At 43.7% G+C, this 13,059-nt stretch overlaps 1 protein-coding gene across 1 annotated transcript in view; it reads right to left on the bottom strand.

Annotated features, from left to right (window-relative positions):
- HIF1AN (hypoxia inducible factor 1 subunit alpha inhibitor) overlaps window positions 1-13,059 on the bottom strand; it is a 64,633-nt gene that overhangs the window by 24,684 nt on the left and 26,890 nt on the right. The window contains exons 3-4 of the mRNA XM_077259167.1: window positions 8,579-8,727; window positions 4,446-4,591 (exon numbers count right to left, since the gene is read on the bottom strand). Coding sequence (XP_077115282.1) covers window positions 4,446-4,591; window positions 8,579-8,727 — 295 coding nt within the window. The remainder of the gene's footprint in view (window positions 1-4,445; window positions 4,592-8,578; window positions 8,728-13,059) is intronic.

Raw genomic sequence — 13,059 nt, 5'->3', positions numbered from 1 at the left:
AGGTGGCTGCGCACAGGCCGGTTCACAGTTCTGGCACAAGGGGGAACTGTGGGCACGCGGCAAAGAAGAATTGCAAGTGGCACATACGGTAAAAAATACAGTGTGCTTTTTGTTGCCCCTTTTTGCCTCCTTAGATTGAGACATAGTGAATGTCTATCTCCGATAAACTCAATAGCAGAGTTATGTGTGCAGAGAAGGGGTTAAGCTTTTCCCTATGCAGTGGAGCAGCTTACCCACGGTCCTGAACTGGTGTCCCTAGGGAGGAAGAGAGGGAGGTAGCGTTTTCGCCTGTATTCCCCTGCAGCAGTGGAGTCCCAAGATGGTGCCCGAGATTTGCAGGGCTCTTCTCGTTCAAAGCGAGAAGCGCCTGAACAGTGGGCGGGGCTCTGGCGGTGGGCGGGATTATTAAACTGCGGCCTAGTCCGGCTGGAGAAGCCGGGGACTAAATTAGTGGATCCGGCCGACGGAGCGCTCTGGCGGCCGCGACACCGCGCCTGACAACCGCCGCTGGCATGTAGCCAGCGGTACCTCTCCCCAGGGACCCGGACCGCGTCTTCCCACGCCGGCAGCGTGAGGAAGAATAGTACTCACCGAGGAGGACCCACCTCCGGCTCAATCGATCCTCCCTGTGTCGGAGGACAGAGAGCCTCCTGAAGTGTGCTTGCCTTCTTAGGGGACTTACAGCTGTGCCTGCCGCAGGGGACTTATGGATGCGCCTGCCACAGGGGGCTTACGGCTACTGTGGGGGCTACGAGACGCCAAGGTGGGGCTTGAGTGCGGTGGAGCCCGGGAGATGCACATGAGAGGTATACTCTATGTGCTCGCCATCTTACAGGGGGGAGATCAAGACCGTATAGGAACCGTCGACCTAGCTTAGATTAGGCGTGCCCCAAACGTCGCAGGAGAGGTACGGGGAGGTATACTCGCCGTGCTCGACTGTTGATGGTTCGGGGGAGAGCGGACCCTAAAAGGATCCGTCGCCCCCTTCACTCCGTTAATTAAAAAATAAAAATTTACAGAAAATTAAAAATAAAATAAAAAACGTTGGGGTCTGAGAACAGACCCAAGTGCCTCCTACAGACACTAAGCAAGAACTGAGTCGTTACTGGCCAGTCAAGGGGTGTATACTGCAGAGGAGGAGTTAACTCTTTGTGTTTACTTAGTGTCCTCCTAGTGGCAAGCAGCATAACACCCATGGTCCTGTGTCCCCCAATGAGGCGTAGGAGAAATAAATATAATAAAAAAAAAAAAAATATATATATATATATATATATATATATATATATATATATATATATATATATATATATATATATATATATATATATATATACATACATATATATACATACATACATATATATACATACATACATATATATACATACATACATACACACACACACACACACACACATACATATATACACACACACACACACACACACACACACACACACACACACACACACACACACACAGCATCAATAGTAAAAACGTTTTAATGTTAAAAATAAGAATTATTATATTCTAACATTCCGGCGCCTTTCCCGCTCCTCACGACGCTCCAGTCCCAAGACTGCATTTCGGCAATGACGTAGTGGTCTCGCGAGAGTGCTACATCATCACGTGTTATAGCTGCAATGCATTCTTGGGACCGGAGCATCGCTAAATGCCTGGCCTGGATCTGGGGGCCGCCGGAAGGTGAGTATATAACTTTTTTATTTTAAGTCTTTTTTTTTTTTTTTTTTTAAACAGGGATATGGTGCCCACATTGCTATATACTGCATGGCCTGTGCTATATACTGCGTGGCCTGTGCTATATACTGCGTGGCCTGTGCTATATACTGCGTGGCCTGTGCTATATACTGCGTGGCCTGTGCTATATACTGCGTGGCATGTGCTATATACTACTATACATATTCTAGAATACCCGATGCCTTAGAATCGGGCCACCATCTAGTAAAGAATAAATGTGTTGTAAATAGCTGGAGTGTATTTTTAGTAAAATTTCTCTTTTTTTTTTTAAGACCTTTTTCCTATCTCAGTGTTGTGATACTAAAATTACCCCCTTCCCCTCCAAGAAATATTAGCACTGGGGCACCTGCCCCTTCAAACCTCTCCAAAGTCCATCCTCTAAAACGTCAAAATTGGGAGGCTAGAAAATAACCTCAAGGAACAGTTCTTTATAAAGAGGTTGTACCAAAGTAGATTGATCACTGGAGGTCTGACCCTTGGGACCCTCATTGAAAACAGGAAGCGCCCCATCTGAATGGAGCAGATGTGGAAAATGCACCCCTCCATTCTATGAGCATTCCGGAGTTAGCCAAGCGTTTTACTCTGCTTTCACCATAGCGAATGGATTGAGTGGAGATGCACATGCTCAACTCCTCTATTCAGATGGGGCTCTTCAGAGTTCCATTCTTGGGATTGGTGAAAAGCTCTTCAGACAGGCCCCTAGCGATCAGAAAGTTATCCACCTCTCCAATCGATACAAGATAACTTAGTAATTTGGTGTATACGAATTATATTATATTATAATTGTGTATACGAGTGAGTATTTTGGGTATACTAGAAGAGATGGAAACAGAGTCCCTATAGCAAATTTCTTGCCTTACACTGAGTAGATTCCAGTTCCCTAGTAGTGCAAAATTAAAATAAATATAATGCTTGAAAAAGCAGTTCATCAAAAAAGAAATGTACTAAAATTTGAACTAAAAAAAACAAACAAATACAGACCTAATATATATCTATCTACCATATATACTCGAGTATAAGCCGAGATTTTCAGCCCATTTTTTAAGGGGGAGGGGGAGCAGCGGCTGTCACATCATACTCACCTGCTCCCAGCATGGTCCCTGCTTCTCCGATGGTCTCTGGCGCCCGCAGCTCCTCCTGTGTTCAGCGGTCACGTGGTACAGCTCAGTAAAGAAAATGAATACTTTAATGAGCGGTACCATGTGACCGCTGAACACAGGAACAAGCTGCCCACGCCAGAGACCATCGGAGAAGCAGGGACCGCGCTGGGAGCAGGTGAGTATGACGAGGGAGGGTGAGCCATGCGATATTCATCTGTCCCCGTTCCACTGCCAGGCTGTGTCTTCTGCGTCATCTGGCTGGGACGTTCAGGTAAGAGGGCGTGATGACGTGGTTAGTGTGCGCCCTCTGCCTGAACAGTTACTGCAGAGACCCGGAAGACACAGCGGCGCGCGGCGGTGGAACGGGGACAGGTGAATATCCCAAGTGTGGTGTCCTGAGCCAGCGGCGACTCCCGCACCTGGCCCCATAGCGTGCCAGTGTCCCTGCCTGCTCAGGACACCGGCACCAGACCCCAAGCGACGTGAGTTTTTTTTTTTTTTTTAAATCGCAGCAGCATATGGGGCATATTATTCTATGGAGCATCTTATGGGGCCATCAACCTTTGTGCAGCATTATATGGGGCATAATCTATGGCGCATATTATGGGGCCATCAAACTTTGTGCATCATTATATGGGGCACAATATTCTACAGTGCATCTTATGGGGCCCATCATTAACCTTTTATGCAGCATTATATGGGGCGTATTTTGTATGGAGCATCTTATGGGGCCCATCATAAATTTTATGGAGCGTATTTTATATGCAGCATCTTATGTGGTCCATCATGAACTGTATGGAGAATTATATTGGGCTCCTGATTCAATATGGATATTCAAAAACACCTAACCTACTGGTGTCTCAATTTTACTTTTATTGGTATCCATTTTTATTTTTTAAATTTACCAGTAGCTGCTGCATTCCCCACCCTAGGTTTATACATGAGTCAATAAGCTTTTTGTGGCAAAATTAAGGGTCTCGGCTAATACTCGAGTATATACAATATATAGAGAATATATAATATGTACAGTATATAAAATTTCTCATATCTACACAGAATATTTATTATAAAAGCATATACTAATAGGATGAGAGGGAAGTGAGCATTTTTCTTTGCCTAAAAATAGAAAATATTCTTATTTATGCATCTAGTGTGACAATAGGGTTGACTCACATCAGAAATATGTAGGTTTCAAATTGTGTTGTATGGATAGTACATAAAGTATTAATGTATTCTTTCTACTGTTTTGTTACGTTATGCAACCGGAAAATATAACGAACATATACATACATTTACACACTAAGCTGATTTAAGAAATACTTGGGAGACCTGAAATATCCCATCAGCCATTTAGCCCTCCTACTCATTTGAAGACCAGGAAGCTCGTTAGTGCAAAATACCAAATAAAAAGACAAAACATTTAAAAAAAATAAAATAAATAACTACCACAAGATATACTGAATATTACATGACTGTTTTAATCAACACCTTGAAAATATCTGCTGATGGTGACCAGAACATACGATCTGTTCACATGGACATCAGGGGAGAATGGCATGCTGGCAGGATGGCAGAAATGATTCTCACCTGGCTCTGTCTGTCACAGGGATGGTGAACAGGGTATGGATAGAGGCATTCAAACTGTTCGGGTGGAAAGAGGATACAACGCTTGTATCCTTTAATCTGGGCAAAGAAGTTTTGCTGCTCGTCATAGTGCGCCGGTGTCACATTCCCTGCACAGAAACAGCAACATGAGTTTAGACACGTACACAGGCGACCGAAGCATCCCAACACTGTCACAGAAATGTGGAAAATGCTCTCACCGTGTACAGATGTAATACCTACGTAGAGCGCTATGCTTTAATACAAAAGATTTGTAAAAAATAAATAACCAATTCAAGACAAGCAATTTTTTTCAATATGTTAACCAAACCGATTTCTGGAAATGTAGTTTGTTACAGGTACTGCCTTATTTTGAGATTAAAGCTATACACCAATGTAATGTACAGTGTATGCATCTACTTGTGTTTCTATAATAACTAATGAATGATGGGAAATCACCATGTAGAAAAGTCATCCATCAGCATCCAGTGTACTACAACTTGCAGCGCATTTCTTCCCGTAATGTCTCCAACATCAATCTTATGATTAAAAATCCCAATGCACATTCGATTAAAGTGGTGGTCTGAAACTAATATTAATTATCATCCTAATGTTTATTTATTTTAAATATAATAGTTTTTCCAATATGGTGTAATTAAAAAGTCCCAACTCTTCCCCTATCTAACCACTATAGTGTGTGCTGCTATACTCAGACAGGACGTCACAAGGGGGCAAAGACTGTGGTTACTGCCACAGCCCATTTCCCATGAACTGAACATGCACCAGTCAAGTCAGCGACCGCACTTCTTGTTGGCTCTAATAAAAAAAAAAGTGACGAGCCAGCAACAGAGCTCACAGTGCACATCGTATGGAGACAAAGAGAGTAGACACAGTGTTCTCTCCTTACAATTCACATCGACAGTGCACTCTGTTGCAGGCTTGTCACTTCCAATTTGAGCCAGCAAGGGAGCGCACTGTCACTGTGCATAGATTAATATTGCACAGTAAGGAGTGAACGCTTACTGAGAATACGACGGAATTGGCAACTGATGCATGCCAAGTACAGCAGGGACTAAGCCCAGCCCCTGTAATGGATGTCACTGATTACGCTTTGTTTCAAGATCTGGACAGGCTGTGGCAGTGAGCGTGGGAAATAATAAAGCAGTTAGATTAGAGAAAGAAGGAGAGACTTTTTAATTATACCGTATTAGAAAAAGTTACTTTATTAAAAGACATTTAGGATGAAAATCAATATTGGTTTTTGAAAACCCATTTAAAAGCTATCCATATTCACCAATACCCACAAGATCGACCATCCATTTAATGTGTATAGGGCCCACCGCAATTTTGACAATACGTATTTAAATAGCACCAACAAATGGTATTCTGAATAACAAATGCTAGGGAGGGGTTAAAAAACTTTGGTTGAGATTGTTATTTGTGTATGTGTAACAAAAATTAATACAAATTTACTTGATTTAAAAAAAAAATAAAAAAAAAATAGCACGAACAAATTGCATATTGTTATAAAATTCAAAAATATCAGATGTTACAGCAACTCACAAATTCAAAGAATAGTGAGGGCCCTGCTCACAAGAGCTTACGATCTAAGAGGACGCAGGAGTGACAAGAGTGCCTAATTGTATGGTCCAGCCATCATTATAATCAATTAGGTATTCATGTAAAGCTGAATGAACCGGTCACCAGCCAATATCTGTATGTGCCCAGATATAAAGTACTACATCATGCATGGAGGGTGTGGGAACAGATGAAAACAAGGACCAGATTCGGAGGAGGGTTTAGATTAGTGAAGTGATGTTATGCCAGCATAAAGAGATGAGGATTGAATCTACTGACACTGAGAATTACCGGGATTGTCTGGTTAGTGCATTCAGGTGATGTCAGGAGAGCGCAGTATCTGGTGCCCTAAAACAACATTCCCAATTCTTTTGTGGCTTTCCTATGTGTAGGGAAGTCAGGAGAAATAGTAGTAACACAAACAAGCGTGTTCAGCCAACAGCTTTGTAAGTTATATAGCACCTAAAAAAGGATAGTTACGGTACTTCTAAGGAAGGAAAACAAGTATGTGAATACATACCCGTTTCCTATCCATCCCTTATCTCATCAAGGTAAACACCATGTGTCAAATATTTGCCTATATAGCCTATGAAAAAAAGAAAGACTTCGACCAATCCGTAAGTATAGAAAGTCACAAACTTTATTAGAGATGGTAACAAAAACATGAACCAACCCAGTGCAGAGAAATAGACAAAGGGCCAGAGAAAACTGAAACCCCTACGTATGGCTATATGCACTGCATTTTTAACATTTTTTATCTTTAATTGTGAAATGTTATACTTACTGGTTTTTGGTCATAGTTATGCTTTTTCGATAGGCTCTCTGCATGGGACCCATATAAAGGACTTTTTGGACTATATTGGTGGAACATATCAGATATCTATAATGTCTATACGACATGCCATAAATATCTTAAGGCCACGCTCACACTTTCAGTATTTGGTCAGCAAGTGGTTTTTGTAAGCCAAAACCAGGAAGGACCAGTCAAAGAAAAAGTATAATAGAAACCCGTCACCACTGCATTTATCACCCACTCCTGGTTTTGGCTTTAAATACATATGTAAAATACTGACCAAATACTGAACCTGTTAACGAGACCGAACACTCTAGGTCAGAGAGATGGGACCCAAAGGTATCTGGAATGGGCTCCTTCTCGCACGGCTTCGCGTGGAGACGTGGCCCTACTGGATGTTTTTTTTAATATATTTTTTCAAAGGTTTAATAATCCCTCCTAGAGGCCTATTTTACTTTTGAGGGACAAACATGCCTTTTGGGGTACATTCATGGTGCACAGCTCCCAGCACATACACCACCAAACCTACTTAGATGCACTAATTTCACCCACTGTAGAGCACACTCACAAGAATAAAAAAAAAAAAAAAAAAAAAAAAAAAAAGAAGTCCTCATTGCCTGTGATGAGATAGTACACTTGCCTATTTGTACTGAACTGTGATCCACACAGAGGCATCACACAAAGTATGCCACATGCTATACCCAAAGTGTAATACATCACTGAAAGCAGTGCGAGAAAGGGACCATTCTAGGAGACAATTGTGGGCCCCATATCTAATCTGCACTGAGCAGATATTTATTGCGTAGCGCATGGATGTTTTAAAAGCCCGAGATGTTTTTAAAGCTCCTTTAGGCTACGTTTACATTTGCGTTGTGCGCCGCAGCGTCGGCGCCGCAACGCACAACGCAAACAAAAACGCATCAAAACGCATGCACAACGCTGCGTTTTGCGCCGCATGCGTCCTTTTTTTCATTGATTTTTGACGCAGCAAAAATGCAACTTGCTGCGTCCTCTGCGCCCAGACGCGGGCGCCGCAGGGACGCATGCGGCGCAAAACGCAAGTGCGACGCATGTCCATGCGCCCCCATGTTAAATATAGGGGCGCATGACGCATGCGGCGACCGACGCTGCGGCGCACACCGCAAATGTGAACGTAGCCTTAAACGGATGGAACGGACTTTGATAAGTTACAAAGCAGACATTGATTTGTTTTCTAACCCCCCCAACCCTTTAGAAATAAATACCCTTTAGGGCATATACCTTGCATAGCTGTTCGCTGAATGAGTTTGTTTCATTCCCCTCCTGACAGTCTTACAAACAGGCAACCATGGCTTGTTCACTTGTTTTAAGACAGAAGAATGCTGGTGTGTATACAAAGATTGGTTGATTGGTACCCTTACATTACCCATTGACTGTTAGTCGGAGCCTCCATACACATTAGATGGTTGGATGACCCTGTGGATAATTCAGAGAATTCGCACATCTGTAATCACTATTCAGAGAAAAGGAGAGGGGTCGTCTAGCCATTATCCTGGCCTAATGTGTCTTCATAGTACAGACTAACGTTTCTCATCCAGTAGCGTCCTGTGTTGGTTACAGTGGTAAGACATTGCCAGTATACGTTCTCTGTGTCAGACACGACTGGACTGACATCATACATTGCTTTAGACAATAAATAACTGGAGGCCGCACCCAGAGACATTCCACATCACATACATATCTAGTGCTATCCCAGGACAGTCTTTACCTTCCATGCCAATCAGCAGAAGGTTGGAGGTTAACTGGCCCCAGCCGTGTCTCGCCTGCTGTTTGTTAATCCAATTCCAGTTAAAACCCAAGAAATCCACCACAATTTTACGACCTACGGTGTCATTGAGAGTCTGCTGCAGATACAACCTGCATGGAGGAAACAAACATACTGAAAAGACAGCTATTCAGAATATGTACCAGTTGTGTCATCTGAATTATGTCACTCGGAGACTTAAGACTTAGATCGAAACCCCGATAAAAATGGTCAGTGTAGAGCGCCAGATAAATGTGATCATAAATGTTACATAAAATGTTCCCAATAAAAGCTTCAACTCTATCCACAAAAAAAAAAAGCAAGCCCCCACTAAGGTCCATCATCTGTTAACGGAAATATAGGGGGCTTTATACTGGTAGCATAAAGGCTCTGGAAAAGTGAAATGGCCCATGCACCCAAAAGGAAATATAGCAAATGTTGTGCTCCCAAATCCAAATGCCCCCATCCCTTCTGAGCCCCAGTGTGCATAAACCGCAGTTAGTGTCCACATGTTTGGCTTGTCTGTAGCCATGAGATCCAGCAAATTTACAGGTGCATGAGCTGGGTATAATGTATGGGCACTACAATGTCCTGGGGCACTACAATGACAGTTTGCAATTTTCACTCAGCAACATCCACTGTTGCCTGTTTCTGGGAAACACCCATTGGGTCAAAATAGTCACTACATCTGTAAATTCCCAAAATGGGGTCACTTGAGGGGGAACTTGGCTCTTCTAGCACTTAGGGGCTCTGTACAGTCATGGCCAAAAGTTTTGAGAATGACACCAAAATTATATTTTCACATGATCTGCTGCCCTCTGGTTTTTATTAGTGTTTGATGTTTATATCACATATAATATGATTGCAATTATATTTCTGTGAGTACCAATAGGTTATATTGACAGTTAGAATGAGTTAATGCAGCAAGTCAATATTTGCAGTGTTGACCCTTCTTCTTCAAGACCTCTGCAATTTTCCCTGGCATGCTCTCAATCAACTTCTGGACCAAATCCTGACTGATAGCAGTCCATTCTTGCATAATCAATGCTTGCATTTTGCCAGAATTTGTTGGTTTTTGTTTGTCCACCCGTCTCTTGATGATTGACCACAAGTTCTCAAAGGGATTAAGATCTGGGGAGTTTCCAGGCCATGGACCCAAAATCTCTATGTTTTGTTCCATGAGCCATTTAGTTATCACCTTTGCTTTATGGCAAGGTGCTCCATCATGCTGGAAAAGGCATTGTTGGGCGCCAAACTGCTCTTGGACAGTTGGGAGAAGTTGCTCTTGGAGGACATTCTGGTACCATTCTTTATTCATGGCTGTGTTTTTAGGCAAGACTGTGAGTGAGCCGATTCCCTTGGCTGAGAAGCAACCCCACACATGAATGGTTTCAGGATGCTTTACAGTTGGCATGAGACAAGACTGGTGGTAGCGCTCACCTCTTCTTCTCCGAATAAGCTGTTTTCCAGATGTCCCAAACAATCGAAAAGGGGATTCATCAGAGAAAATGACTTTGCCCCAGTCCTCAGCAGTCCACTCCCTGTACCTTTTGCAGAATATCAGTCGGTCCCTGATGTTTTTTCTGGAGAGAAGTGGCTTCTTTGCTGCCCTCCTTGAAACCAGGCCTTGCTCAAAGTGTCTCCGCCTCACAGTGGGTGCAGAAGCACTCACACCAGCCTGCTGCCATTCCTGAGCAAGCTCGGCACTGCTGGGAGTCCAATCCCGCAGCTGAAACAGTTTTAAGATACGGTCCTGGCGCTTGCTGGTCTTTCTTGGGCGCCCTGGAGCCTTTTTGACAACAATGGAAGCTCTCTCCTTGAAGTTCTTGATGATGCGATAGATTGTTGACTGAGGTGCAATCTTTGTAGCTGCAATACTCTTCCGTTAGGCCATTTTTGTGCAGTGCAATGATGGCTGCACGTGTTTCTTTAGAGATAACCATGGTTAACTGAAGAGAAACAATGATACCAAGCACCAGCCTCCTTTTAAAGTGTCCAGTGATGTCATTCTTACTTAATCATGACTGATTGATCGCCCGCCCTGTCCTCATCAACACCCACACCTGTGTTAATGGATCAATCACTAAAACGATGTTAGCTGCTCCTTTTAAGGCAGGACTGCAATGATGTTGAAATGTGTTTTGGGGGTTAAAGTTCATTTTCTGTGCAAATATTGACTTTGCAAGTACAGTAATTGCTGTTAAGCTGATCACTCTGACATTCAGGAGTATATGCAAATTGCCATTAGAAAAAATGAAGCAGTAGACTTTGGAAAAATTAATATTTGTCTCATTCTCCAAATTTTTGTCCATGACTGTATATGGAGTCTACAAACTATTACAGAACTTTCTGTCCTCCAGGATGGCTCCTGTATAAGGCTATGTGCACACGCTGCGGATTTTGCTGCGGATCCGCAGCGGATTTGACGCTGCGGATCCGCAGCAGTTTTCCATGCGGTGTACAATACAATGTTAACCTATGGAAAACAAAATCCGCAGTGCACATGCTGCGGAAAATTCCGCGTGGATTCGCTGCGGAAAAAAAGAAGAAGCATGTCACTTCTTTCTGCGGATTCCGCAGCGGTTTTCAACCTGCACCAATAGGAAAGTGCAGTTGAAAACCCGCAGAGGAATCCGCAGAAGAAACCACGTGAAAATCCGCAGTGAAAACTGCAGTGGTTTTGCACTGCGGATTTTCCAAATCCGCTGCGGAAAAATCCGCAGCAAAATCCGCAACGTGTGCACATACCCTAATAGTACTGCTTAGCCATACGGCCAGACTCGGGAGGGACGGAGCGCTATTGACAAATGACACTCTTTCGCTCCAGAGTCTCACCATATGGCTAAGGAGTGCTGTACAGCCACATTTGGGGTATTTCTACATTCAGCACAATTTGAGGGACACATTTTGATGCCATTTTTACCCATTTCCCAGTTGGAAAATGTAAAATCTGTGGCTAAAACATTTTGGTGGTAAAAAATTTTTATCGCTCAATGGTATAAAATACTGTGACCCACCTGTGGTGTCAATATGATCACTGCACTATATGAATTAATTAAGAGGTATAGTCTGTAAAATGGGGTCTCTTATGGGTGGTGGTGGGGGGTTTCTGCTGTTCTAGCATGTGAGGTGCTCTGCTAATGTGAAATGGCAACCTCACACCAGTCCAGCAAAATATGAACTCCAATAAGGCGCTTATTCCCTTCTGGGGTTTATTTTCTCCTGCTATCCTTGTGAGAAAAAAATTGAGGGCTAAACACATTTTTGTGGGAAAAATTTAGATTTTTTTTTATTTTCACAACTATATGTTATAAACTTCTGTCTAGCTTTGGGTTCAAGGTGTTCAACACACATCTAGATACATTCCTTGGAGGGGTCTAGCTTCCAAAATGGTGTCACTTGTGGGGAGGGTTCCACTGTTTAGGCACACAGGGGCTCTCCAAACGCAACATGGCGTCCAATTATTCATTCATGTTTTACATTCAAAAAGTCAAATTATGCTCCTCCCCTTCCGAGCCCTACCGTGGTTTTGCCCTGACGTATGGGGTATCTGTATGCTCAGGAGAAATTGCACAATACATTTTAAAGGGAACCTATCACCCCGTTTTTTAAAAATTAGATAAAAATAGTGTGAAATAGGGGCAGAGCTGGGCTTTACATTAGGGCCTTTTCGGTGCCTTTACACCCCCGTTAGGCTGCCCAAATACCTTTGTGAAGTGGCCGTTTTCTGCTGTCACTCAAGTGGGTCAGGTCGGATGGGCGTGGTCACAGCGCTGTTTGTCCCCCAGGATCCTGCTCATCATTACGTTGGTGGCGTAGTGGTGTGCGCATGTCCAAAGAAGATCCACTGCCCAGGAGATGAATAACGGCGCGGTCTTCGCTATTCAGCCGTTTACCGGTGGGCGCGGCCATCTTTCCTGTGGCCGCGCCTGCGCAGATGGAGCGCTCTGCTGCCCGGGACTTCAGGAAAATGGCCGCCGCGATCTCCATCTGCGCACGCGCGGAATCCCGCGGCCATTTTCCTGAAGTCCCGGGCAGCAGAGCGCTCCATCTGCGCAGGCGCGGCCACAGGAAAGATGGCCGCGCCCACCGGTAAACGGCTAAATAGCGAAGACCGCGCCGTTATTCATCTCCTGGGCAGTGGATCTTCTTTGGACATGCGCACACCACTACGCCACCAACGTAATGATGAGCAGGATCCTGGGGGACAAACAGCGCTGTGACCACGCCCATCCGACCTGACCCACTTGAGTGACAGCAGAAAACGGCCACTTCACAAAGGTATTTGGGCAGCCTAACGGGGGTGTAAAGGCACCGAAAAGGCCCTAATGTAAAGCCCAGCTCTGCCCCTATTTCACACTATTTTTATCTAATTTTTAAAAAACGGGGTGATAGGTTCCCTTTAAAGGTCCATTTTTCCTATTACCCTTGCAAAAAAAAAAAAA

This window comes from Ranitomeya variabilis, chromosome 4 (genome assembly GCF_051348905.1).
Source record: "Ranitomeya variabilis isolate aRanVar5 chromosome 4, aRanVar5.hap1, whole genome shotgun sequence".
Taxonomy (NCBI): domain Eukaryota; kingdom Metazoa; phylum Chordata; class Amphibia; order Anura; family Dendrobatidae; genus Ranitomeya; species Ranitomeya variabilis.
This window is presented reverse-complemented; position numbering and strand designations above follow the sequence as displayed.